The following is a 26,733-nucleotide window of genomic DNA, read 5'->3' as shown; positions in this document are numbered from 1 at the left end:
TCTTGTCTACCGCAAAATTACCACCTACTATCGCCATCTGACAAGAGCAGGTACCTCGTACCACAACATCATTCCTGCTGATGTTGTATTGAGGCGCTGAATGATGGAAGATATATTTAGTTTCAAGACATCAAACTCTGAGCGAAATTCCAAGATTCAAAATAGTAATTGTTTCTGCGTAGCCAGAGGTCTTACCCCTTTCAAGTGCCCACGGTTCTCACTTCTGGCAGACCGCAACAATAGCTGTCATAGGAACGCCTACGCCCTGACTTCCATCATTCATAGTGTAGGAACAAGATGTCTCGTCGATCTTTTCACGAGCCACTTGACGAAATTTGTTCTGGTCATCTTCCGACCAGTCCTTCCAAAGCATCTTGAACGAGTTCAGGGTCAGGTCCAGCAAGTCCTCTGCAGATGGCGCGCCGTAGTGAACAATACTTTCAGAGACGGTGACATTTGCAAACCCGCCGTCTTTCAGGCACTTTTGAACCGAAGCCGGATCAAACCATGTCTCTGGAATGGGTAGCTTGAATGGTGGATCGTCTGGCCGCACTGCACTCTGGGCTGGGCGAATTACCTCTAGATAGCCGAGAACAGCCCAAGAAGTAACCACGGCAACACCGCCAGGCTTCAGAGTGCGATATATCTGCTTTGCCCCCGCGTCTCCATCTGTGAAGAAGAGGATGCCTAGGTTTGTGATGCTGTGGGTAAACATCCCATCCTGGAACTCCAGCTTTTCGCCAGGCATTACGGCGGTGCTTGAAGTTGCAGATGCTCCAAGAACATCTAGCTTCTTGCGAGAGATCTCGACCATATTGGGAGCAGGGTCGACGGCGTGAATACTGGGCACATTTGCGTTTGTTCGGCGAGCACGCAGGATGATTTCCTCAGCCACGATGCCTGTCCCGCATGCATTGTCAAGCACGACCGCATTTGGCTGGTAGATACTCTCGAGCGGCGGAATGTCGAGAAGCAACCGAGCTAGTTCTCGAGTGCATCCACCAGTGGAGGCTTCATACTGCGCGGCCGCTGAGTCGAAGTGGTCGATGGCCGTGGGTGCGGGTTTCTGCGACATTTTATTTGAATTGGCCAGGAATCCCGACCAACAAGTGAGTAACAAAAGAAACTTTCAGATAACAGAACATGACTAGAGACAGCGGCACGACCATCAAGGTCAAATACCTCGCATTGAACACCTTGATGACTCATTTGCGCCAAGACAAAAGCAACCCGCCAGGATCTGAGGCATCTCCAAGTTTGTACTTACAAGGGCACATTGTGAAAAAAGATTTGTATCATAGAAAATGAAATTAAGGCGCAATATAATCTCAGTGAGAAGCTCCTCACGCTCTACTACCCTAGTTACATCTGTCGGCCTGGACGTCCATACTCTCGACCCTGATCGTGGAATTCGCCCCGAGACATGGGCCGATCTCCACCTCCCAGGCCTGCAGGGTAAGCTCCAGGGGCTAAGAAGGGCTCTTGTCTCTGCGGTGTTGGAGTATCAGGATCTTGTCTCACATACTCACCCTCTCGCCCAGCAAATGGCCTGGCGCTTGAGGGGGAGGTCGGATAGGACGGGCGCTGATGCTGGAACGACCGAGGCCTCGAGTAGTCTGAATACACAGGCCCGTAACGGGGACTCTCCCGTCGCCCGGAGTTTTCTCCCCCAACTCGTGCGTAGCGTTCCTCGCGGTCAGCGGCCAGGTCGTCGTCTGTCTTGTGCAACAAGTCTTGACGATACTGGGTGTATTCTTCCATAGCCTGGAGAACTTGATCGAAATGCTTTCGCCCAAGGTATCTGTTCTCATCATTCTTCTGGTCCCTCGCATCGGCATACGCAAGTGACGTGGCAATCTGGAAGGCATTGCGGATCTGACGTCCATTCCACCACGTACCCAGCCCGCCTGGTCCTCCGGCATGTTTGGCAAAGTGAGTGAGTGCGAAGCCTCTGATTTCCTCTGCCTTAATGAGCAATGGGGCCTCCTTTGTACTTGTAGCCCGTTGCTCTGCGATCATCTCTGAACGCTTCAGGTTCATGTCGAAGAGTGCCATGGTCTGCTCAGCGTCGAGGTGGCGGAAGTAGATGCTCACGTGTACACGAGAGTTCAGGGCTTCATCCAGAACCCCAACTCGATTGGTGGTGAGAAACAGGATTCCTGGGTAGTACTCAAGGGTCCTGAGGAAGACTGCGGTTTGTAGTTAGCAGGCATGAAACTGTGTCAGCTTCCTCTGGATACCTACTCGAGACAAGGGCGTTTCTTTGAAGGTTGTCGTCCTTCTTTTCCCGACGGGATAGGAATATCTCGGCTTCGTCAAGAAGGAGAATGCAGTCCCATAGATTTGCAAGTCGGAATATCTCAGACAAGGTTGACTCAACCTCACGAGGGTCAATGCCCAGATCACCGCAAGTGATTGCGAACAAGGGCTTCCGATGCGTAGCGGCGACTGCTTCGGCTGTAGCAGTCTTGCCTACTCCAGGTGCACCATGCAGCATGATAACGAGACCCTTGCCTTTTCCTCGGATAAAGTCCTGCTCCAGCGGCTCAATGTCTCGGGCTCGTAGCTGTCGTTGGATCGACTTCTTGTCAAAGTGATCCTGCACGACGGACCTGATGAGTCGCTTGTGAGGCTCCTCGATCTTCAAGTCGCTGAAAGGATCAGACATGACCTCGATGGGCTTCAAGTTTTGAACGTCGGCATGGATAAACTTGCGGTTCCTCAGCGAGTACACAAACATCCGTGAGGTCAACAGGGAGAGGTCTTGGCCAGCCAGCTCACGCCTGGCTTGACGACTCTCGGCAGGCCTGGCATCCGGGTCCATGGCGAAGCTGTCATCCTTGATAAATTTGTTGTATCGCAGAGCACCCACGTCTTCGAACGATACAACAACTTCTGTGAGCTTGGTAATCGCTCTAGAGCGGTCTGGCCCGGACCACTGCATGATTGCAAACTCGTCATATTTCGTCTCAGGTTCGAATATGGACTTGACGAAGGTCAAATAAGGTGGCTTCCAGGATGGATTTGTCTGGTACGCTTCGTGAAAGTCAATAATGACATCGCTTTCGATGTATTCAGCCGTCTTAGTAGCTTGGTCGCTCAATTGATCACCAACTGGGTCGTGGGTAAGCGTCCAGCCATCATGTTGAACAGCTGGCGCCGCCGAGAGCAACAGCTTCTGGAATCTCAATCCTGATTCTGCTAGCTTGGAGATGGTTGCTTCATAGTCTTTCTCGAAGCGCACCGGATAAAACTGAAGTTTGGTGACGTCCATGTCACCTTCAAATCGCGGGAGTGTCCATTGGCGCCCGACACTGGAATAGGACATTCCGTCATAGTCAATGTAGTAGATCCTGAGATCGAAGTCTTCAATCTTGTCCACCGAGTTGCGACGGAAGTTCCCCTTTTCGGCCTCGAGGTTATCGACAGTCCAGGGTGTGTTGTCCGACTCAACATAGTACACCCTCCATAACTTCTGGCCCCTCTTTCGCCCCGCAGAGGTGAGAGTTTTCTCATCTTCAGTAGTTAGGGAGTTGTTCTGCGAGTCGTTGAGTTTGAAGACGAGCTCCCCTGTGCGGAACAATGACCATAGATCATCGAAACGCACTTTGACGCGTTGTCTATGATCCTTGTCCTCGAACTTTCGGTAGACCGGGAGAATTCTGGACCTAGAAAACTCCATATAGCACTTGATCTCCTTGTAGCCAGCCTCAGTAACATTGTCCCCCTGAATGTGACGTGGTTCCCTCTGCGAGGTGGTGTTGTTGTCCTTCATCGGGGGCTCTCCCTTCGTCGACTCTGTGGTAGGCTTCGGAGACTTGACCGTAAAGTTTGACTCTTTTCCCGATTCTTTTTGTTCTTTCATGGCCTCTCCTAAGCCATCTGTGACCGATGTCGTCAGATCCTCAGCCGCGTTCGTCTTCGGCAATTCCACACTCTCCAGTGATGGCTCTTGGTTTGGGGGCCCATTGTCTTCAAACCTCGCCTTCAGTTTGCCAAACTCTTCCTCAAGTCGTTCGTGATAGTGAATCAAGGTTTTGAAAGGCCTCAAAAATGTGTGAGGCTTTTCAGCCCAGGACGTCTCCCCAGTCACTCCGCTGATAAATGACAAGATCGCCGGCGAGTTGATCCGAACTCGTTCCAGGCGGTTCTTGTCGGGCCTCTTATCGGCTTGAGGCCTTCTGGCTGGCTTCTTCTGGTTTGATTCAAGGAACTTCCTCCTCTTCTCTAATGTTAGGCGTCTCAGCTGCTCCTCTTCCATTTCGCCATCAAGGTCATCTCCAGTTAGGAGAACCTCAATAGCATAGGTGCATTCTTCCGGGGAATAGCGGTTCTTGAACTGCTCCCAATTGCAGTCTCGGACCTTGGGCTCAGTTTTCATAGACTCGGTCATGTCCATCTCATCCTTCGCACCTACCTCCTTCGCCTCGTCCTTACCTTGACTACCTTCAAGTGTGGTCAAGCGCGAGGTCACATCCTTCAGCCATTCGTAAGTGAGGCCTCCGGTCAGATCGGCGGGTGTCACACGGTGATGCCATGGTGCCTCTTTCGATGTTTCTGTAAAGTGTAAAGTCAGAAAGTAACATAAGGTACTTTAGCAATGTCCAGGCCAGGCTTACCATTTACAGGATTTTGCCCACGGGGTTGTTCATTCGACAACTCCGTGCCTTCCAAAGCGGCTCCAAGAGCTCCAGCAAGTGCTCTGATCTCTCCAGAGATCCCAGGCACAGGCTCTAGATGACATTCTATATTGGCAGGCTCTGGTGGTTGATTGGTGGTGGTTTCTGACAGGGCTCTCACAGGCTCCGCCCCCTGCCTGTTAAGGTCATCCATGGCAAGTAATGGCAAAGCAACGCGCCTTTGAGGGTGGCTGATACCTTGAATATGTTTGGGAAAAGGGGGTGGTAGAAAGGACTTGGAATCAAGGCGGAACAGCAGGTTTGAGGGTTGGACGAGTTATTAAATGGCTCCTGGGACAATAAAAGGGAAAGAAAAAAGACCCGAAATTGATTGACTTAATGTTCAAAAGCTTGGGTATTTCCCCGCCAATATTGGCTCTGCAGGATGCAACGGTGGGGGTCAAACAACACACCCATAACCCAAGATGTATGCCCAGCTTGCCAGACCATTCACCAATGCCATGCGGCAAGTGTGCAGGGTGGCAGCCCCCATCTCACCCATGTGATACAGCCAAGGATCCATGCATTTCAGCTCAAGCAGAGCCTACTTCATACATGGGGGCTGAGCCTGCAGACTGCGTCAATTTCCAATCACCAAGCCTGTAGGTCCGGAGGAGGCTGTCAGGCCAGCGTCTCCTCACTTTATCTAATTTGCCGAGTCCTCCGAGCCTGGTCTCAAGGTAGTGACCAGCACTGGCCCCCAAACGCAGTCATCTTGGCGTCGCAAATTCTTCTCAAAGGTCGTTTTCATTGCACATTTACCCACCTATCCTTCCCAGCGCGTAGCAGACTAGGCTGTCGAGTATCTGGTGACTGCCAGGCTCCCCGACGTAGGACAGGGTGCCGCCCTCCCCCTCACCCCCGTGTCTTCTTTACCAAATCTCCCCCTCCCGGTACTTTCTCTTCGTGTCATCTTCGCTTCCACGAAGGCATATTCAACCAAGAAATTCCTTCCACTTTGTCAGAGGGAATGACAGAGCGAAACTTGCCCGTGAGTTTACGGGAGCAAATGAACGACGATCGAGAACTCTTCATCTTTCATGAGTGGTTTCAAGACTACTCGGGCACAATGGGGTCCCCTGCAGTTGCACTCCAATTTTACGACAAGGACACCTCTCGCTTTGCACAAACATTGGAGAACCAGTGAGTCGCCCATGTAGGCCATTTTGTACATATCGAAGTAACTCACCGGCTTATGTAGGAGTTTGAGAGCCGCAATCCAGAGGTACAAAGAGACACAGCCCAAGAACGACTTTTGGGAAAACTTCAACCCCGATTCTTGCTCATGGGATCAAGTTGTCGCTGAGCTTGACGAGACTACAAGATTTTATCGAACCAAAGCAGACGGGAACGCCATTCGGCGCTCCTTTCGTGGCCTAGGGGTTTCAAGGAACATGGGACCCCTCCTAGAAAGCATCCCTCAAGACAACGGCCTAGGAGTTCTCAAGGGAGGACTGCTAATTATCTTTAACGTGAGAGCCAAGTTTGGAATGTTGTCGCTGGTATCGTCCCGAGCCAAATTTGCTAATGTTTCATGCATTGTTTAGGCAGTCAAGAGAAGGGCAGACACGTGTGAAAGAATCTTTGAAAGCTTCGAGCACATACCTAGTTGCATCGAGGATGCCGAGCAGCTACGTCAGACTTATTCCCGAGATGAATCCGTATTCTCGGCCGTCGGTAATCTCTACAGTCAACTTGTCAAGGCTATCCCCCTTCTCATAGATGTTCTCTTGCGCAAGAGCAACAACTCCAGTAAGTATCGCCCGTAAAACGACGGCCTACAAAGTAATTCTTTGCTCATGAGGATAAAGAAATCAAGAAACTTGGCAAATCCGTTTTCGGTGATTCTTTGGCCGAGGTTGATGGCATCCTGAAGCCAGTGAAGAACGCAGAGGACATGGTAAAACAGTGCCGGTTGCGCTTGGACACAAAGGGTATTGCCAAGAACTACCAATGTCTGCAGGGGCTGCATGTTGAGGTTCATTCTGTCAAACAACATATTGACCAAATCAACCAAAGATTCACGACCATGGAAGAAAGGTTCGAGACTTGTAGGGCTGAAGATAAGGAGGAGCGCCGCAGGCTCGCCAGTCAGCCTATACAACTAGTGGGGGATCTCAAGAACGTGCTGTACGCTTTTTTCCAAGAGGGGCGACGAGTCGAGCGACTGTCCTTGGGTTAGTATACTCTGGCTGGTGGAGATGATGTACACGGCTGACCGAGAGCAAATAGAGGCAGGGTCTTATCGAGCAATTGGTCCATCACCACGACTTTCAAGAGGAGACGTGATGGAAGCCATTCGCAGCGAAACTGAAAGGGCTACCCATCTCCGAGATCTTGCACTGGTGCTGCGGAAGTACCACGAGTTCAGCTCCAAGGCGCTTTCTCGGGCCAGTTATCTCATGGTAACCCCCAAGTTCCAGTCATGGTTGATGAGCCTGGAGTCTGAAATGCTGCTCGTTGACGGCCACTGCGGCGATCAAACTATCGGCAAGGTAGCTCCAACCTCAGTCTTTTGCTCCGGTCTAGTACAAGCTCTTTCAGGGCCGCTCCATGATCCATCACTCACCTCTCTACCGCGGCAGCCCCAAATTGTCTTGCACTTCTTTGCCGGGCAGCACACCAATCCCAGTGCGGGACTATACGGACCCCGTGGCCTCATCCGCAGTCTTATCGATCAACTCCTGATGCAGTGGCCTGGCCATGAACATCTTAATCTGACGTTTCTGGAACGGGAGTTTTCGGGAAGGATTACATCTGACGATCTTGAGACAAGCTTTCTCTGCTACATTTTTGAACGTCTCGTTTCTCAGTTGGGTTTTAGCTCGCCACTATGCTGCATTGTCGACGGCATTTCATACTTTGAGACGAGCTTATGGGGTTGGGCTGACGACTTGATGATGATCATTGACAGTTTCTTCGCTTGTATGCGTCATGAAGCAGGGATCGTCAAATTCTTGATTGTCAGCCCGGAGAGGAGTACCAGAGTGCGACATAGAATCCCTGAAAATTATCATGTCGACTTGAGGGCTGGGAATTTCCATGCACGGTCACCAGGTCAGAACTTGGTGGTTGACATCACGGAGATGGAATGTTCTTCGCATAATAGCTGACGGATCTTAATGGCATGTTCTATACGTAACTGATAGCGACTCTAAAACTTTCTATCGTCAAAAGGCTCAAACTTGTCACTGATGACCTTTCTTGTTAACTCCATCAGATCCTCTGCCAATTTCACTTGTTGAGAGAGGTTGGTTCCATGCTCGGGCACGGCAGGACAGCAGAGGTATTCTCCCGTAAGGTGTGTCACTGTGGCAGCGTAAACGGCGCTTGTAGCGCCCTCGAACTGGTCCTTCTTGAAAGGCTCCATGACTGTGGACACCATATATCCGGCGAGAGGGTAGCTATCAGAATGTCAGATGACTCAAAGCAAGGGAGAAGGATATACATACGGCTCATGGATGTGTTCCATGCTTTGTCTCGTACTCACGAACCCCGGATGAGTAGCATTGACAATTAGGTCGGGGAACCCCTTCCTTGTGACGTTTCGATCAAAGTACCGAGTGTACAGAAGGTTCGCAAGCTTGCTTCTACCGTACTGGGCATTGGGGCCGAGATCCTGATTCAGATCATCCAAGCTGTCAAACTTGGTGTCTTTCGGTGCTGCCTGGTGAGCATTCGAAGACTGGTTCACAATCCGGGTTAACCCGTGCTTCTTAGAGGTCTCCTTGAGAAGTGGGAGAAGGTAGGTGGTGAGGATAACATGGCCAAAGTGGTTCACCGCCATGTGTCGATCGACGCCGTAGTCTGTGAGCTGATAGGTCATGACTCCGCGGCCAGCGTTGTTGACGAGAATATCCAGACGATCGGTCGAGTTCTTGATCTGCTCGGCGGCTTTCTTGGTCTCGGCCCAGTCACTCAAGTCACACTTGATCCAGACGGCGCGGTCGGCTATTTCCTGGCCAAGTTCCTGGGCGAAAGACTTGTTGGCGTCGTTGACAATGTCTTCGGACATGGAGAGGATGTACAGCTTTTCGATATCATGACTGAGCAGAATGTGGGTGATGCCGTAGCCAATACCCTCGCTGCCACCGGTCACAACTCCGACCTTGCCTTCCAGGCTTGGGACATCGTCAAGCGTGAACCCTCTTGTACTGAGCTTTTCGGCTGGGCCACCAAAGTTTTCGGCAATGGTGTTCTGCTCAGGGGTAAGCAACTGGGGGGGTTCAATGTGAAATGACAATATCTTCCCTTGACGTTGTCAATGATTGATGACATGTTGATACTGCGTATCCCTGTAAAAGGGGATTTGTTGCCTGGGGTGCGGAGAGGTCGGTTCAGTGTACGTAGTGAGTTGATATGTGTGGCTGCTGCAAGTCGACGAATAGGGATCCCAAAATGGACGGTGCGTTTGTTTCCATGAAACGTAGAAGCCTTCATCAAGGTTCTTCAAATGGAGAAGGTGCAGCTTGCTGGTTCTAGAAGCTCTGTCCTTCGCGCCGTATTTATCTCCATCGGTGAGCGAGGCCAGGTCATTGCATCACCACTGGCGTCACCTACATCCATCGGCATCGATGACATCAATGACGCGTAGAATATGTTGGTAGAAACGATCTTGTCTTTCATTTCCGTCCTGTCTCATATCAAGATCTCCGATTCACATAAGAGTCTAGTCGTCATGATATTTAGCCATGACATTGTCGTGGACGTTCCTGTCCAAAGCTGCAGACGGGCAGGCCGAGCTTAGATCGATCTTCCTATCTCGAAGCCATATCTCTCACCTTTGGAATAGTGAATATGTACAACCGTAAATATTGAATTTTTACATACACAAGAAGGCAAATAATAGATCTAGATTTTGGACATCAGATAATGTTAGATGAGGCTGAAGCACTTTATTGACTGTTCACTTCCATCCCAGGCTTTCACAACATATGGCTCCAATGCGGGCCTGGTCTTAAGATAATCCAGTGGAGAAGTATTTATGCTTGTCGGTAAACATAGGATATCGTATTAACTATTGAAAGAAAGCTTGCCAAGTCTAGGATCCATGTCAGACTGCATCCCATGTGGTCTTTCTCTCCCTCCCATCATCAACACCATCCTCCACCTTGACTATCACATCAGTCGTCATTCGAATACCCCTACCAACATTATCAATATTCCCCATCGGCATAATCTCCGTCGTCGAATCACCAGCACCTGGCACGGTGCCCCTCCTTCCCGCGCCGTCGCTTTCTTGCTCTTGATCGATAGCACTCAGTTGCTTGATATACCCGCTTGAACGCCAGTTGTGACTACTTGGAGCCCCTGTCCCCGTGTTCCGTGTTGTTCTTTTGTAGGTGCTCTCCAGACGGCTTCGGAGGCCGAGTTTGAAGGAGATGATGCGAAGGAGTGGCTGAAGAGCTGGGAAGCATCCGCACCAGAGGCCTACATGGACTTCAAGAACGGTCCAAGGGGCCACTCGATACATCTTGTAGGTCCTGTGTCGATGTTAGCAAGAGCTTTGAGCAGGATGAGACAATCAGGTGACGAACGTGTTGACGCTAAAGTCAGTGGTGACGATAAAACTGAGTCGAATGATTCCCGTCATGATAGCGAACAAGCCGACACAAAAGACAAGGATGACTTTGACGGCTTTCGCGCCAGCGGCCATCTTATTTCGGATCACCCAGATCGGAAGAGCGAATAGAGCGGCGTCGATGAAGATGCCAACAATGGCATGTGCCCACATCATGTAAGCCTCTTTTTGTTTACTGATGCACTTCTTGTTTGGTTTGGCAGCGTGGAAAAGGTCACTGGGAGAGTTAGAAATCAACAGCTGTGAACTCAGGCCATCAACATACACGATAGGATCGCACTCTGTGAGAACAAAGAAGAACGCCGTCAGAGTGATGGTGACAATCACAACCCCAGTGGCCCAGATATATCTCATGAAAATGCCTGATCACAAAGTCAGTTTCTGGCCATTAAAATCAGCCAGGTCACTTACGGTCTCTACTCAGGCGAGGAAGAAAGGCCAAGATGGATAGGCGGACAAAGCCGCAAGCAAGGAAGAATATTAGCTGATTGATTGGTAGTTGCTTGAATAAGTCCAAGTTAGCATGACATTCATCAACTCAAACGGACATTGACTTACGGAGAAAAAGGCATTGATCTGCTCCGGTGAAAGGGTGCTCATCGGAGCTCCGGCTCCCTTTCCTACCGCCGTTATTTCAAGGATGGACAAAGTAATAGCCAGGCACTGGTCAAACAAGGGTGAGTCGACATGAGGAACACAGTCATCTGGGTGCTCTTACGAATGCAAATATTGCTATCACATCGTCCAATCCAAGGGCCTTGGTCACGATGCCACGCGCGTACAGTCGTGTTGCCATGACAGTCGTTGTCAAAACGATCAGGGCAATGTTGAGATCCAGTAGTATAGGACCCTTGGATTCGGTCTCCCCAACCGGGTCTGGTGGTGGTCCATTGGCCATATTGAAATATCGTGGTGGTCGTGAATGAAGTCTAATAACACACAACCGAGGTGACTTGGAAAACACGTAATTGTTTGGCAAATCTCTTGGTCAACAGATGTCATCATCCTTCCAAGAGAAATGATCAAAACCTTCAACATCCAGCAAAAGAAACAAGAATCTTTCCAGAACTTTGGGGGGGCACACACATCTATTATGATGACACGGAATGGCATTCCGACCCTTCCCCGTTGCAAGAGGTCTCGGGCCTCGACACCAACAGCCACGTTCTGGTCAAGACAACTGTCTCTGGCTAGACGGTGCAGGGGCTGATAGCCACGCTTAGCGCTGTGACAATCCGTCGTCGAACTTGGCACTCGCCTTGGCTTGCATCTGATCCCCTGAATGCCGAGTCCATGGACCCTGGAAATGGAGCTATAACCAGGTTCCCATCAGTACCCGTCTTGAACATCACTTTGAGCAGTGGCCGCCACCTTGTCAAGATAATTAAGCGAGACGCTCAATTGCCAGATGACATCGGGTACTGCAAAGCTGATCGCCAACATCGCGTCCTGGCTGGAATGGCGTTTGACCTTTTGGCGCCGAATGCGGTGTTTGGACCAAAGCTAATCGTCAACATCCTTTTCCGGCCGAAACTTGGTGATGGGCCAACTGAGACAATATCAGCGCGAACTTCGCAGTAGGCAATTCGATTCTACGCGCGCGGTGTCTGTGACGCAGTTAGATTACGGTGGCTTGGAGGATGCAGTGGCCTGACTCGTAGTCAGGAATCCCCTGCATTAAGACGGAAGACGGACTTTTCGCAACCATAAGACCCCAGAGTCTCTCCACTTAATGAACAAAGAGCAAAGCTTATAAACGTCGAGACCGCGTGGCATTCAAACCGGCCAAACAGATGACCTAGATATCAGTCGATATCAGAGTTCAAACATCGATCGACCCCGGGAATGGAAGCCTCCCGCCCAGGCTCGACCCGCATCAGCCTGTCAGCCCAAGCACTATGGCACTGCACAGTCCAAGCGGATCCGTAGGGCCATGTTTAGCGCACGCCATGTCAAGTTGTCAGGCAAAACTTTAAGCTTGCCAAGTCCAGTTATCTACGTCTTTGTTCACCTCGTGAGGCTCGGCGAGGCTTGGGACGGTGGCAGCTTGGCATGCCTCGAGTGAACCATGGGGAAGTTGGTTGGCTCGCGGATCAAGACCACAATCTCCGTTCCTGGCTAGGAAGCTTGGCCTTTGATTGACGCCTTTGAACTATCAACTTGGCATAAACTTGGTCAAATGGAGGCTGTGCAATGGATATGAGCGAGTCACGTCGGTCTTCTTGCCCCTGTCTGTGCTGATAAGGGTTATTCCAGGGCAGACTTGGAGGGGTGTGCAAGCTTCCGCGATGGAGAGATTCTAAGAGCCTTTATTCACCATCTGATAATGGCTGCAAAATGAATGAGGGTACATAACTCAGCACACTTCAGTTGGGTGATCTACAAAAGGCTACATCACGCCTTGTACTAATCATTGCAGAAGGTTAGATAACCTCGCGAAGCACTTGTGTCTGACAGGTGGCTCCATACCCAACTCTCCTCAGAAGATGCCCTTGCCACTGTTGAAAGCCAAAAGGCACAAATCCATGACACGAACGAGACATGTCGTTCGATCAAAGGGCGCCAGAACGCTTTGGCCTCGCGTTCAGAGAAAAAAATCAGTCCTTCTCATCGGCATCAAATCCGAGCTTGGAGATCCAAGCATCTTCTAAAACGAACACATTAGCTTTCCGTCCAAGCAACGGTAAGGCAAAGCTGCACTTACCCCCGATGCCCCATCTCGAGCCTCTCGCCACAGACTTCTGCACCTGCGGCATCGCGCCGACAAACTTGTTCAATATGACACAGGCCTCATCAGGGCTGAGCGAAGAGAAAAGAGGCTCCTCATCGGGTGTTGTTACGATAGTTCGTGCACGCGTAGCCTGCACAAGAGTGTCTTCAAGGTTGGAAACGTGGTAGGCAAGTTTGCTCGTGTCGACTTCAGGTGTAGTTTTGTGAAGAAATTCCTTTATATCCACCACTTCAAGCTCGGTAGGCTGGATATCAGAACCCCTCCAGTGCTTCTGATCGACCTGGATGGTTGCCTTAGAGCGGACGAACGCGTACTTGAACCGCATGCGAGTTGTGCTAGGGCTGTCGACACCCGCGAACTCAGTGTCGCTCTTCTTAGATACAACAGCCATCCAGCTATCGGGGGTGAGATCCCGCAGCTTAGACTGTACGCCTTTGTAGGCACTGGAGTGGTACGATCCCTTTGCGATGGTATATGTCTCGGTCGGGAGTGCTGCAATCTCTGAAGATTTGTCTTCTCCAAGGGCTGAAGGTCCGCACGAGAAGCAGTGTGCACACTGGAGGCCAGTTCCGTTGTAGCTGAGCAAACACAGCACCTGGGATGCGAGATATTGGAAAAAGCCTGTTGATGAATCTGGTCGGGGTCAAGGGGGCATCGCCAAGGTAGAACGACTCGAGTTGCAATTCAGAAGAAGCGACAAAGCCACTATCCTTCCCCTCATGGCTGACAAGCAGTTGCACCACTGGAAATGCTTCCAGAGTCTTGGGCTGGTCTCGGTAGGGGCGCCAGATGTTCTGACGGATTCCGTTTGCATAAAGACCAGTGAGCGTCAGCTTCTTGAGGGCCAGAGGATAGTCTGACTCGGCAAGAGCTTCAAACAGTCGGTTGCTGGCGCCTTCATCTTCGCGGTCTGGCCGATCCAGGACCTGCAGGGTGTGGAGACGGTCGAGAGAGGACAAGGCTGCCAAGAGCTCTGCAGGCTCACTGTTCTGCAAGGCCGTAAGGCTGATCCCTGTGGCACCCTTCAATGCGTCGGATGTGAGGGCGGCTTTGATCGTCTTGGGGTCGAGTTTCGTGAAGAGATTCCACTCCAGACAGTCCTCACCAGCGTAGGCTAGCTGGAGAAGATGGGCCGAAGCCTGCGTTGGGCCAACCTTTTCAGGGTGGGAGAGAAGGTATTCCTTGACCATCCGCTGAAAGCCAGGGAAATTTCGGACTTCATCCAGGAGGGAGGGGTCGAAATCATCGTCTGTCGATGTGAGAAGACGGTCGAACAGTTTGGCATCGGCTATATCTCGAAGTGACTTGGTCGTGTTCCCATCCTAGGTGTCGTGCAGCGTCTCGGCAGCCTTGAGCTTAGCTTCATCCTTCCAGCCACCCCACGGCCAGGTTCCTGCAAAGGTTAGTATAGTCCGTAACAGTTTTGAAGGCAGAACTTGTCTCTAGCCAAGCATTAACGTACTTGCTAGTGCCACCTCCTCGACAAGAGGCGTATTATCGAGAGCCTCAATAACCTCCATGTTCCGTTGCACCATCTCATCTGACTCGCTGTAGTAGCCTCTCAGGTATTCTCGCCCGGTCAAGGGAGTTTCAGTGGCGAAGTTGTCAAAAGGGGGAGCGTCCATTCGCTTGTTAGACAATCCAACTCGGCGTAGCTAGGTACTAGAGACACGGGCGAACTAGAAGTCTTGTTAGCAAGGTGAATTCGAGAGAGGCAAGGCACAGCAACGACATAGCGACGCAACGTGGCCCTTGCTCATCAGCTAGGGGTTCAAGAGTCGATTGCGTCAGCTAGTCTCTTCATTTGTACGTACCTCACTCTGAGAGTCCTCATCATCTTCATCTGCCGCATACTGTCAGTCAAGGCTGCTCGACATTAACAAAAGAGACGACTCACTGCCGAAGTTCACAAAGCAATAGCGCACATGGTCCAGATCAGTAATGTCAATCACGGTTATACCATCATTGTTGTCGCCTTGATCATAGCCCATGTCGTATCGAAGCTCGTGAATGGCCTGGACTTGGCCCGTCTTGGAGTCGTAGCTAGCACCGATAGCCAGGCAAGTCGTGATGAAGGGGACAGGGCAGGTGGTGCTTTCGGCATCTCGGTATTCTTCTGGCTCAGAGGGAGGCGGAGGCTTGTCCTTGAAGAAAGAAGCAGCGAGGTCCAGCTCGTGTTTGAGGGCCAAATGGTTGCCCGGGTCTGAAAAGATGCGGAGGAGTCGAAGGCATGAACGTAGGGCCGATACGCCGTAGAGCCATTGGTGATGGACGGCAGCGAGGGAGCGATAGTGCTTACCCACGCGGGCGATGACGAACAGCTGGCGTCGCTGTCCCATGATGAAGATGGCGATGAGAAGAATCAAATCGCTATGCTCTTCAAATGAAGCGTGAAAGAGCGTGGATGTGAAGTGCCCGTGGAGCAACACGAGGTGAAGTTCAAAGGCGGCTAGCCCCGCTTGGGCGAGCTAGGCATCCAAAGCTGTGAAGCCACAAGTAAAGCCACAGGCCCACAGGTGAAGAAAGCCACATATTTACCTACATGCACAGCCACGGCGCCAGACTGCCTTCCACCCTCAAAAGTGAGCCTTCTAGAACGCCCAGCACTACGAGACTGACTGCGCCATAACCGCACCTTCGGATGTCTCAGATCTAGGCTAATAACATTGCCTATAATGCCTATGGAGACTATGACAACAAGGTCTCGTGAGGCGTCTCGAGAAATCAGGGGGGCTGTGCCACGACAACCTTGTGGCTGTGCTGTAACTCTCCGACAACAACTCAAATCAGCTGCCAAGGCGAGGCCGCCAAAGACAAGACATCATGATTCAATATTAAATTGTTACCAATCATCTATTTTCCTAGCGACGGAAACTCAAACTCACACGCAAACATAAACAAACCTCTAGCACATTTCTATATCATTCATCATCAGCCAGCATTCAGCATTCTGTCACATCAACTACCTACCCTACACAACACAATGGGCTACACCGGATCGTCAGGATTTCCCTACGACAACAACATGTTCCCAACGCCTTTTCTTTCCACGCCTTACTCCGACTTTGATACATCTCCTGGTCAAAGCCGCCAGTCACAATTCTCGTTCAACACTCTGACCTTGCCGGACCCAAGCACCGACCCCTTACTCGCCGCCATGCAGCCTCCGACTCCTAGGCCCGCTCCCGAAATAGACATGGCGTCCATGTACCCCATGGGCACCCGGTATGCTCATGGCAGGTCTTTCACCAACCCCGACGGTCGGAACAACAACTGCGTCGCAACCGCTCTCGCTCGTATGGAGGGCTACGAGAACGCCGACCAGTTCCAGGAGGACATGATAGGATGGCGCTTCGGCGACCCTCAATTCGGACAAGGACGGGGAATGTCACCTGACGACGTGGATATCTTCCGAACCGAGACGGGGCGGCAATTTAAGAAGGAGACGTTCACTCCCACGGCCACCCAGTCTGCCTACGACGTTATGAAAGCCTCGTTCAATCCCATCGGGCCCGAGTCTTTGCTAGACTACACCCAGCCAGGAGGCATGGGCCACGCTGTCAACATGTATCACGACCTTGACAGGGGAACTTCGACTATCGAGGACTTTCAACGGAGCAACTTTGGCGAGCGGATGGAGCAGCATGTGCAGCATGCAACCAAGATCGACATTTGGTCTCCACTTCCCGAAACGACGGCGGAGGAACTCGAGTTGGCGAGAGAGAGAAGGATCAGAAAGGATCAACTCTGTCGTGAGGGCAAGCAGAGTGTTAGTGAATGGAGAGCCGAAAGGGGCAACGCCTTGCCGGGTTTTGAGCCGCTTTATCATGATGTACACAGGGGGCGGCGATGGTAGGAGGTGAGAGGATTCGAGATGTTTGAGTAATTGATTAGACGACACTATTAGGGTGACCATGGGTTGTTTTCTATCATGCCTTGTATGGTAAAAACTATATTTGTTACTCTTGCAAGTCATCAAAAGACATTACACCGGATATTCTCCTTTACCCTCAAATCGATACTAGCCCGTAGTCGTTCGATATCCTGTCACAAAAAAGAGCATCTACGTCAGTTGCAGCTGTTGATCCCTTCCCTAAACAGACGAGCACGAGTCAGGGTTGTCCATGCTCCCGCAACAACAGTGGAGCATACCAGGATCATCAACCCGCTATGACCAACGGATAACGATGGCCATAGCTGGGGAAACATATTGATTGCGGGGAACCATGAAGTCTTTATCCGACACCTACGATCATAGGACCATCTCGGGCCTACATCTGGCCCCTCCTCCGCTCAGATTGCCTCGGAAGTGTTTGCGGGGTATGCGTGATGTTGCATTCCAGGCCGATCCCAGCGTCTACTGAAGTTGCTGGTTGGTCTATTACTTGAGTTCTCCTCTGCCGATGGTATGTTTCCTTCAAGCGAGCGGATACGCTCTGAAGATCTTGTGGTCGGACAGTTATATCTAGGTAGCACAACCCCTCAGTAATGTGAGCTGGTGTATTCTCAATCCTGTTCGTCTCAACTGTTACATCTTGTCATATCATGGACGCCAAAGCATCTGTCGAGCTGGAAGAAGCCAAGAGTGCCGGCGCCATCAAATCCCCTGCCAACCACGAGACGAGCATCGAAGTATGGACGGAGTGGTTTACTAACCAGAGCACAGAGTGGCATAATGAACTTGACAAAAGAACGCTTCGAAAAGTCGACTTGCGGCTTATGCCCACTCTCGTCATCATGTACTTGCTCAACTTCCTGGACCGCTCGAACCTCGCCCAGGCGCGTCAAGGCACCCTAGAGGTGGACCTTGAAATGTCTGGCACCGACTTCAACTTGGCCACATCAATCTTCTTCGTTGGCTATCTGCTGATGCAGCTGCCGTCCAACTTGCTTCTTACTCGCGTACGACCCTCTTTGTACCTTAGTGCCTCTTGCTGCCTATGGGGAGTTGTGTCAACGTGTAATGCCGCTGCGGACTCCTTCACGCACCTTGTGGTCATTCGGTTCTTCCTCGGTTTTGTTGAGGCTCCCTTCTTCCCTGGCGCTATCTTTCTCATGAGTTCCTGGTACACTCGTGCTGAGCTTATTCGCCGCGTGGCCTGGCTTTATGCTGGAAATGCCTTGGCCAACATGTTTGGTGGCCTGCTGGGTGCTGCCATTCTTGGTGGGCTTGAAGGATCGAAGGGGATCGAAGGATGGAGATGGTTGTTTATCATTGTAAGTCTTCCTGCCTCTGTAGAGCCGACCATTCTACTCACACGGTTTGAATCCATTAGGAGGGCGTCGCAGCGATCGCTTTTGCCATGCTTGCTGCCTTCATTCTTCCAGACTACCCCCACACCACCAAATGGCTGACCCAAGAGGAACGTGCCTTTGCTGCCTGGAGACTCACCCAGGACATCAGCGAGGCAGATACATACGGGGAACAAACCGTCTGGGATGGTGTCAAGATGGTCGTTCGTGACTACCGCGTATACGTCTTCCTCCTCATCCAGCACGTTAGTTTGCTGTCGCAGACTTTCCAGTATTTCTTCCCCACCATTGTTGGCACGCTTGGCTATGGCCGTATTGTAACCTTATGGCTTACGGCTCCTGCTTGGGTATGTGGTTTTTTTTATTCCTCTTACAGATCGTGTGTTATCGTGTTTGTTTGTTGACAGCCGAACAGTTTGCCACTTTCCTCCTCTCCATCTGCGTAACGTTGAGCTCAGCAAAGACAAATGACAGATCCTTGCACATTGTTTGTCTCATGCTTCTTGCAGCCGTAGGAAACGCGATTGCTGCCGGGACAACAGTCGTTGGAGCCCGCTTCTTTGCCATGTTTCTCATGCCAATGGGCGCTGTGTCCTCCTGTAGGTCAACTTGTCCAACCTCGCCTGCACCATTCACTAATTTCTCCCCAGACCAAATCATTGTATCGTGGGTAGCAAACTCCTTCCCCCGTCCGCTTGTCAAACGTTCAGCTGCAATTGCCATCTGCAACATGATTGGCAATACGGCGACCATCTACGGATCGTACCTTTATCCCAGCAGCGATAGCCCTCAATATCGACCTGGAGGAAGCGCAAACGCAGCCATTTGTGTTGTCGTCGCTCTGCTCGCCCTTTTGCTACGCTACATTCACAAGTGGGAAAACAAGAAGCTCGAGCGAGCTGAAGGTGGACAGGATAAGGAGACTGGGGCCGGCGGTAAAACCAACGTTGGGTCAAGCCGTCAGCTTCCCCAGCCGGGATTTCGATATATCTATTAAGCTACCCAGTAGGGCCAGTATACATCCACCACGGCTATTATCTTTCAAACAAACTCGGTGTTTTCTCATCAGCTCTCCTATTGGAAAATGGCAGAAGGAACGCAATGAATCACGGGACCAAACACACAACGGCCTCTCCCGCCAATGTAGTCATGGTGACGCGGAGTCGCGGTCGGCCTCCCTGTGTCACCTCAAGTTTCAAAGGCAGCCCACATCTCCAATCTCTCCATATTTTTCTCACTTTATCCTCTTTCTTCTCCCAATGCCCAAGACGTGCGGTAAGATTGGCAATGGCATCCACTATTCCCACCTCGTGCCCGAGGGCACCTCCCACCCTTCTATCCATGCCCCTGGAGATCCGTCTGCACATCTTTCACTTTTGCATCCCCCAAAACCTCTGTTTCCACTGCTCGTACGATATCCATGAACAAAATCGCCCCAAAGGCTGGTCTCGGCCTGAGTGGGAGGACAGCAGCGAGGCTAGTGGAGCGCAAAGCGACCCTCGCGAGGTCGAAGAAGACACCAATGAGCCATACTATGAGCCATGTGGACTTGATGACTATTGCCGCAAGTCCCGGCGACATCGCCCCCAAGGCCTTACCTCTAGTCCCAGCGCCTTACCAGGACTGCTCCTCGTCTGCCGCCAGATTACAAACGAGGTGAAGCCATTGCTGTATGGGGGCAACACTTTCACTTTCAATCACGAAAACGATGCCGAATATGGTCTTTCAGCCAATTTTAGCTCCGAAACAAAGACCTTGATGCGGAAAATGATTCTGCTCCTGCGACCTGGTGGAGATGACAGAGGATGGAACCCGAGTGTTTGGGAAGGCATCCTCGGCAACATTCTGATACTGGGTGTTATTATTCAAAAGCCAAAGGCTGACATTGATGGTGAATACTTGCTGGATGAATGGATCTCCTGGTTGACAGCAACCCTTCAGCAACTGGGCCCGGCCCTCCCCAAGACGACCAAGATCGTGGTGGATACAAACGAGGACGACTCCATGGTTCAGATCGTGAACAAAGAGATTCCGGGGCGTTGCGTCTTTCAGCGACTGCGTGTAGGCGATGGGATCTTCAGAAGGGGGGAATTTGCGGCGGGGACTGGACTTTTGGATGAGTCGGACTATGACTACGACGAGGGTCCGACTAGCTGCAGAGACATCATCGGTGACTGCGACTACGACCTTTACTATTCCGACTAAGCCTCAAAAACCTGGGGGTTTGTGGCACATGTATCCTGGGCTGTCCGTCCACAAATTGTGGCAGCGGAGATGAAACTACTGTCGACGGTGAGATGCCCCAGTTGGGCAGTCTGTTCCAACGAACGGTTGGTGGTAAACAGATAGAAAGAGGGAAAGTAGTTGGTCAATGAGGCTAGGTGATAATGTTTATATCATTCTTGGCTTTAGAGAATGCAAATTATGAACAGATCAACCTATCTACACGTCGTCGCCATCCATTTACTTGCAAAGTCAATATGGTGTTTTGCGGTATTGGGATTTTATGCCGCTATGTATTGATAGCTATACATTTTGCTATTGTGGCTGACGACCTCGTTTGGACTCGCTATTGTAGATACATTATTGACAATGTAGGCTGGATTGCTTAGGTACTTATAAAAGGGATTGCCTAGTAGACATCAGACTTGTCTCTCTCACACCATCTGCCCTAGCTACTTGTCTATTTATTAAGGTCTAAGGTTATTTTATCTGCTTCTCGTGTTAGAGAATCCGTCTCTGGGATAATAATCCGTCTCCGCAATGGCCAAATCCGCCTCGGATACGTATAAATATATGCATGTCTCCTCGCCTTTACCACACCTCGCCAGGCGGTCTGAGGCCAGAAGATTCTCCCCTTCTACATCATGCACCTCGTTAAGAATATGAACTTGTGGAAGACTGTGGTCTGCCTCTTACATCTTCCTACGGCACTGGGGCAGAACAACCCGACTGACTTTTCCACATGGTTCAACATCACTGAGTTCCCCAACCCCCAGGTCGCCAACGTCGCACGCCTTCAGGCAGAGGCCCAAGACCTTGCTGAGGGAAGACTCTGGTATGACTATGTACATCGATGCATCAACGCCCAGAAATACCCGACGATTTCCAACAACGTCCAGACTCCTGGCTGGGTGACCCCTGCTCGGGCTTTTGACTCCCTCTTCTTTGTTGGGTACTCATTCGTGTCATCCTGGGCTATCGACACAGGTGACGGAATCATCTTGATTGATGCGCTTAACAACGCTGAGGAAGCCGAGAAGGTCATCATCCCGGGACTGGAGGCGTTTGGATATACAGCCCATGACATCAAAGCTCTGGTCATCACCCACGAGCATTTCGACCACTACGGCGGAGCTGCTTGGTTCCAGGACACGTTCGACACTCCCATATACGCTTCCAATGCTGCATGGACTGGTATGAAGGACCTCAAAGGCACTCCAAGCATTGACAAGACTCTTGACGAGGGTGACATCTTGGAGATCGGCAACACCAATATGCGTGTCTTTTCGACTCCGGGTCACACACCGGGCACCATCTCTCTGATATTCCCCGTGTATGACCGCGGCCAAAAGCACATTGCAGGATTGTACGGCGGCGGAGGCATCCCCAGCAAGGCGGAGGACAAGTCCACCCAGGTCGAGTCATTTCTGAGATTCAGTCGCCTGGCTAAGGAAGCGGGCGTGGATGTCCTGTTGAGCAACCACCAAACGCAGGACCACACTCTGCAAAATCTGGATGTTCTGGCAAACCGGCAGTGTTCGGGCAAGAAATGCAGCTTGCCAAACCCGTTTGTTGTTGGGAATAAGCAATATGTGCGGTACCTGGAGTTGATGGCCAAGTGCGTCGAGTTACAAGCGGCGAGACAGGGTCAGAGTCTCGATCTTTGATCAGCAACCTGGCTCATGTTCAGGATGAGGCAGTTTATGCATGGTAGTCTGTTGTCTCAAAGGCCTTGGCTCAAGCGTCGATGCATTAATGCTAGCAACCACTGTCATATGAGGGATAGGGTTCTTCAAGCTAACACTTTTACACCTTTCGAGTGAGGAACATCTGATGCAATGAGTGTGCAACGATCAAGCATCTAGCTCAGTCATAATTCCAACTCCGATAGGATTTCACCCATTAGCTATCTCTTCGATTCTGAGTCCTTCTCCTAGTCAAATTTGCCTTTTCCCTCTTGGAATCATAACTTAAGCTCTCCCAACCGATTCCAGTGTCGCTAGCAAACAGTCATGCCTCACAACCCTACATGCCATCGTCAAAAGGGTATGGTGGGTGCTCATCCCAGTTACCCTCGTCTACCCTAGATGAACCAAAGGTTGTCTTCAATGCCATCCTCCCATTGTCAGTGTACTTTGGAACCCCGACGATTATCGCACAGAGTGAGTAGGCAAGATCCGTGCTGGGCTCGTTTCCATACTACCTCTAGTTAGAAATACTAGCTATAGTGCAGGGGGTCATCAAATCCTTGATTGCGATCGGGAATTAAACTCACAGTCACATAAGCAAACGCTGCTTGCGCAGTGCGTTCATCGACTTCGTTCAGCCAGACTACATCTTCAATAGAAAGCTTCTCAAGGCCCCAGACCTCGTTGAGAAGGTCCTTCCAATCCTTCTCCTGGTCGATAATCCAGTCGTACCTTTCTAGGGGAAACCTGGTGCCAATATGACTGGGCTTGACACGTCTTTCGAAGGGATCGGTGATCAAGACTGGTCGCAGGCATACACCACACCCGAGGCGTTGAAAGGCTTGCCAAACGTTCATGTCAACACCTTTCAAGGTGTCGGTCAAACAGGCCTTTGAAAAGGTGTGAGGATAGGTGTGGGTGGTGTAGAAGCCAAGATAGCCGCCTGGAAAGAGTCAGAACGCATAGCTACGATGTGAAGACGGAGACAAGGGTAGATATTTACCATCTGGCAAGAACTCCCTATCGCTTATGAGTTCTTCAAGTTGCCCGAAGAGAGGCGTGTGGCCAATGTCAAGAGCATTGGGGTGGTTTGACAGCTGGCCATCGCCTCGAGTAACGTACAGGTTGTACGTGAGGGTGATGCGGTGACCAGAGGATACCTCACACACCTCATGCTCGCAGTCGCTGTAGAAAGCAGCCCATTGAATCCGAGGTCCTTCGAAATCCATGTTGTCCCAGTCAAAGTGCATGAGCTGATCTTCCTGACGGACTTTCAAGGCACCTCCCTTGTGTTGGGCAGGCAAACAAACCACCAGCGATCCGATTTGAGAACGGGAGCGAGGAGTGTCGACATGGGAGCTGAAGTGACCAGATGGTCCAGTATACACCTTGGCTAAAGTTAACTGAGTTATCGCAGAAGTTGGCTAGCGGAGACAGACATTGAGCTTGTATAGTTCAGCCTTGAGGGTCCTCTGCTTCTCCGAAAGCGGGTTTGGGAGGAGGAGCTGAGACACGACACTGATTATGCCCGAGGTATAGGGACAGAAGTTGGTGGTGAAGCGAGAAGGGTCCATCTTGGAAGCTTTGCGGTAGCTCTCATCGTACACATGTTCTCCTCCGCGGCCAAAGGATGCAGGCTCCATATCAGCAAGCAGGCGATCGAGGTTGTCCGCACTAGACTCCTCGATAGGAAAATCCAGCTTGCAATGAGCGGCGGGAGTCTTGGGATCTCGAGGGTCCCATCGCAGGGTGACGGGTGGGTGAGGGGATGCCGACGGAGCAGTGCTTAAGCTTGAGCTTGAGCTTGAGGCACGGTCGGACGCTGAACTCGATGGGGGGTTTTCGTCTGCGGATGGCTCTCCCTTTGGCGCATTGACCTCAGTAGTATCGGTGATGATTGGTATTGCTCCGCCACAGGCGAAGAGAGCGTCTTTGCAGTGTGACTTGAGCCACTGCTGAAGCTGACCGAGGGAACCGCCATCTTCATGGTCGCTGCTAGTCCCGTCGTGGAAGGCACTCTGGTTATAATCTTGACTCTCGCTCTCACTCTCGCTCTCGTATTCTTCATCGTTAAGAGACCATCCGACAGGATACTTGCGTTGTCGGCGGATTGGCGAGAGGGGTGCGCTTTCACGGTCTTGGTCCGGCCCCGGAGATTGTGAAGCTGCCTCAGGTACATCCGCCTCGGGAGTCTGCTGCTCAAGGCCAATTAGGTTAGAGGGAGAATCCGACGCCATGATAGAACGATCTCTCTGGGGTTTCGATAGATGAAGAAGGGGTAGAAAGAAAGGGTAGAGTGGAAGAGAGCAAGATGCAGTAATCTGATCGTGAAGCTGTTGATGCAAGCGCCTCAGGCAGAGAGGCATGCTGTGCGACGACACAGATGCCACCCATTGGACGTTCGGTGGAGCTCGTCCAGGCACCAGTCCAGGGTCTCTGTGTCCACTCCGATCCACTAACGACAACAAGCCAGGCTGTGAAGACGACGACCGGTAACATTGTAAGGTGGCTGTCGGACGTGTTGAAATCGCCGTCGAGGCCACATTGATGAGGTAACTGTCGCCAGAACTCCGGCACATACGACCATAGCTCGTAGAGAATACGGGGTCCCGTCCGCTCCCCCAGAGTCAAGCTGCGAAGCGCCGGATTAGTAGTTGGGTCGGTGACGACCAGCGAATCCCCGGTGTTGTATGTAATTTTTGATGTCTAATATTTTTGGTATTGATAGCTTTTGGCCTTTGTTTTGGTGTTGATGTTGAAATACAAGTCTTGGTGGCTTTGTATGACACTTATCAGAATCGCTTCAACAAGATATTTTTTTCCGCATTGATATAGACCTCTTAACTTCCCGTTCTCAGTAAAAATCCTGGCACCAATATGAGGAGACCCATCAGTTGTAAAGTCGCTGCCTTCAAGGGCGCAGAGTTCCTTAGCGACTATCCCTGGGGAAGGAAAAAGTTTGCCTGATCGAACGCCTGGACCGTCCGTGCAAGCCCCTATGTCCCAGTAGATCTCTCAATTCAACCCTTTGCGCCCCTCAGTTCTTCAGCACGCCCAACCAGCAGAACCTTTCCAAGCCCCAAGTGATTAAGGCATGTAGTAACAGGTGCCGCTTTCGCAGATACAAGAGCCCGTCCAACAAGTATTAAAAAACCAGCAATCGGCGTCTGTCGTGCAAGGCATTTCCTGACCAGGGTCAGTGACCGAGGAAGTAGAAGAGATGGCAGAGGTTGTAGAAGGCTTAGAAGTTGTTGTTGTGGTGAACAAGGTCGTAGACACGGAAGCAGAGAGTGATGTCTCGGTGGAGACCGAGGTGATCAAGGTGGTGGATGAGGCGGGTGGGTTTGGGTAACAGTCTTTGACATTGGCATGGACAGCGCCAATGGCGACAAAGGCAAGGACGCCTTGGAGCAGCTTGGAGGTAACCATTTTAACGAGCGACAGTGAGTGGTGGTGAGTGTATAACGCTGGGAAGTGTGGAGAGCCGCCCGTCGAGATCTGCGGTCTTTTTAAGAATCTCTCCTCCCCCCTGGCCTTTCTTTTTTGACCGTATTAGCGGTGGACCAACATGAGCCCATGCAAGATCCAGTTCATTAAACACATGAAAAGAGCCAACAAGATGTCTTAGCTCAACATATTGGCTTCACCTTGGCACTACGCTGACCAGTCCTAGCTACATGCGGATATCACATCTTAAATATCCCTAGCCCTATCAGGGCAAGCGAGTGGAAAGACGCTCATTCAGAGGCCTGCCTCATCATGCCACGACACCGACGCACGCTATCTTTCAATAGTCTCAACTGAAATTTTCAGCTGGGCCCGTAAAGTGGCGAGAAGCCGGGGTCCTGGCCTGATGTTCAATGCCAAGTCTGTTGGTGGGGAAACTTTGATGCCCCCAGGGTCAATGGACAGCTGGTATCAGACCCGGACCAGGCCCACCATATCAGGACTGTACTTCGTATTCGAATTATATCACACATGGCGAGAGCAGACTGTCTCCCACAGATTACAAGAGAGCGGCTTACTAGAGGAGATATGCTCTGTGTGCTCCTTGGAGCTCAATTGTCTCCGGGCTCTGGTTTGCAAAATGTCCCCTCGCTTCTTGACCGTTGTCAACCGCTCCCATGCCTACCCGAGAGTACATGCCCGTCCTCGAAGTTTCGGATAAGATAAGAAAGTGATCCTTTGTTCCAAATATCTAGTTTCCCTTGGAGTTCCATCCTGACCGGTATGGGACTTGAGCGACGAGGAGGAGAAATTCGTGACATAAACATCATTCCTGGACTGCTCAAGAGCCAGCATGAAAGACTCCCACCATACGAAAAGAACACAATCTGTGATGGGCCTCGACTTCATGCCCTTGCCCTAATTCTCCCCATCATCATCTGATCTGTCCTCCATATACTCGTCGTAGCAACCATCGTGGTAGTGATAGAAAGCCAATCCGTCATCTAACCAGTCTTGTTCAATCCATCGCTCCACACCAGCTTCAATGTCCTTCCCGCACTATGCAAGCACAGAATGTCAGTTTGTCGCTACACGAACAATCATGATTATACTTGCCCACATACATTCCAC

At 51.1% G+C, this 26,733-nt stretch overlaps 10 protein-coding genes across 10 annotated transcripts; 5 read left to right on the top strand and 5 right to left on the bottom strand.

Moving 5' to 3' along the window:
• Positions 1-217: 217 nt before the first annotated feature.
• On the bottom strand, positions 218-1,096 carry NCS57_00493300 (Methyltransf-25 domain-containing protein; the record flags this gene model as incomplete). The annotated part of the gene is made up of 1 exon (XM_053054878.1): positions 218-1,096. The coding sequence occupies exon 1, from the start codon at positions 1,073-1,075 to the stop codon at positions 218-220; it is 858 nt and encodes a 285-aa protein (XP_052917038.1). The 5' UTR covers positions 1,076-1,096.
• A 266-nt stretch (positions 1,097-1,362) lies between these two features.
• On the bottom strand, positions 1,363-4,833 carry NCS57_00493200 (AAA domain-containing protein; the record flags this gene model as incomplete). The annotated part of the gene is made up of 3 exons (XM_053054877.1): positions 1,363-2,189; positions 2,245-4,557; positions 4,620-4,833. 3 exons carry the CDS (start codon positions 4,831-4,833, stop codon positions 1,363-1,365), a joined length of 3,354 nt encoding a protein of 1,117 aa, XP_052917037.1.
• Positions 4,834-5,104: 271 nt separating this feature from the next.
• On the top strand, positions 5,105-6,861 carry NCS57_00493100 (uncharacterized protein; the record flags this gene model as incomplete). The annotated part of the gene is made up of 5 exons (XM_053054876.1): positions 5,105-5,149; positions 5,254-5,822; positions 5,881-6,151; positions 6,227-6,431; positions 6,491-6,861. 5 exons carry the CDS (start codon positions 5,105-5,107, stop codon positions 6,859-6,861), a joined length of 1,461 nt encoding a protein of 486 aa, XP_052917036.1.
• A 2,871-nt stretch (positions 6,862-9,732) lies between these two features.
• On the bottom strand, positions 9,733-11,158 carry NCS57_00493000 (uncharacterized protein; the record flags this gene model as incomplete). The annotated part of the gene is made up of 6 exons (XM_053054875.1): positions 9,733-10,162; positions 10,217-10,477; positions 10,526-10,622; positions 10,672-10,762; positions 10,819-10,923; positions 10,979-11,158. 6 exons carry the CDS (start codon positions 11,156-11,158, stop codon positions 9,733-9,735), a joined length of 1,164 nt encoding a protein of 387 aa, XP_052917035.1.
• A 1,699-nt stretch (positions 11,159-12,857) lies between these two features.
• NCS57_00492900 (uncharacterized protein) lies at positions 12,858-15,330 on the bottom strand (the record flags this gene model as incomplete). The annotated part of the gene is made up of 6 exons (XM_053054874.1): positions 12,858-12,907; positions 12,965-13,569; positions 13,661-14,279; positions 14,454-14,646; positions 14,806-14,834; positions 14,889-15,330. 6 exons carry the CDS (start codon positions 15,328-15,330, stop codon positions 12,858-12,860), a joined length of 1,938 nt encoding a protein of 645 aa, XP_052917034.1.
• A 644-nt stretch (positions 15,331-15,974) lies between these two features.
• NCS57_00492800 (uncharacterized protein) lies at positions 15,975-16,847 on the top strand (the record flags this gene model as incomplete). Its single annotated transcript, XM_053054873.1, has 1 exon — positions 15,975-16,847. One exon carries the CDS (start codon positions 15,975-15,977, stop codon positions 16,845-16,847), a length of 873 nt encoding a protein of 290 aa, XP_052917033.1.
• Positions 16,848-17,536: 689 nt separating this feature from the next.
• Positions 17,537-19,241, top strand: NCS57_00492700 (MFS domain-containing protein; the record flags this gene model as incomplete). The annotated part of the gene is made up of 4 exons (XM_053054872.1): positions 17,537-18,208; positions 18,268-18,591; positions 18,660-18,843; positions 18,895-19,241. The coding sequence occupies 4 exons, from the start codon at positions 17,537-17,539 to the stop codon at positions 19,239-19,241; spliced, it is 1,527 nt and encodes a 508-aa protein (XP_052917032.1).
• A 290-nt stretch (positions 19,242-19,531) lies between these two features.
• NCS57_00492600 (uncharacterized protein) lies at positions 19,532-20,449 on the top strand (the record flags this gene model as incomplete). The annotated part of the gene is made up of 1 exon (XM_053054871.1): positions 19,532-20,449. One exon carries the CDS (start codon positions 19,532-19,534, stop codon positions 20,447-20,449), a length of 918 nt encoding a protein of 305 aa, XP_052917031.1.
• A 662-nt stretch (positions 20,450-21,111) lies between these two features.
• On the top strand, positions 21,112-22,134 carry NCS57_00492500 (Lactamase-B domain-containing protein; the record flags this gene model as incomplete). Its single annotated transcript, XM_053054870.1, has 1 exon — positions 21,112-22,134. The coding sequence occupies one exon, from the start codon at positions 21,112-21,114 to the stop codon at positions 22,132-22,134; it is 1,023 nt and encodes a 340-aa protein (XP_052917030.1).
• Positions 22,135-22,492: 358 nt separating this feature from the next.
• Positions 22,493-24,392, bottom strand: NCS57_00492400 (Fe2OG dioxygenase domain-containing protein; the record flags this gene model as incomplete). Its single annotated transcript, XM_053054869.1, has 4 exons — positions 22,493-22,666; positions 22,743-23,098; positions 23,159-23,543; positions 23,595-24,392. 4 exons carry the CDS (start codon positions 24,390-24,392, stop codon positions 22,493-22,495), a joined length of 1,713 nt encoding a protein of 570 aa, XP_052917029.1.
• Between the last annotated feature and the right edge of the window lie 2,341 nt (positions 24,393-26,733).

The sequence above is a fragment of the Fusarium keratoplasticum genome, chromosome 3 (assembly GCF_025433545.1).
Source record: "Fusarium keratoplasticum isolate Fu6.1 chromosome 3, whole genome shotgun sequence".
Classification (NCBI taxonomy): domain Eukaryota; kingdom Fungi; phylum Ascomycota; class Sordariomycetes; order Hypocreales; family Nectriaceae; genus Fusarium; species Fusarium keratoplasticum.
The sequence above is the reverse complement of the archived record's forward strand: the minus strand, read 5'-3'. Positions and strand labels throughout refer to the sequence as shown.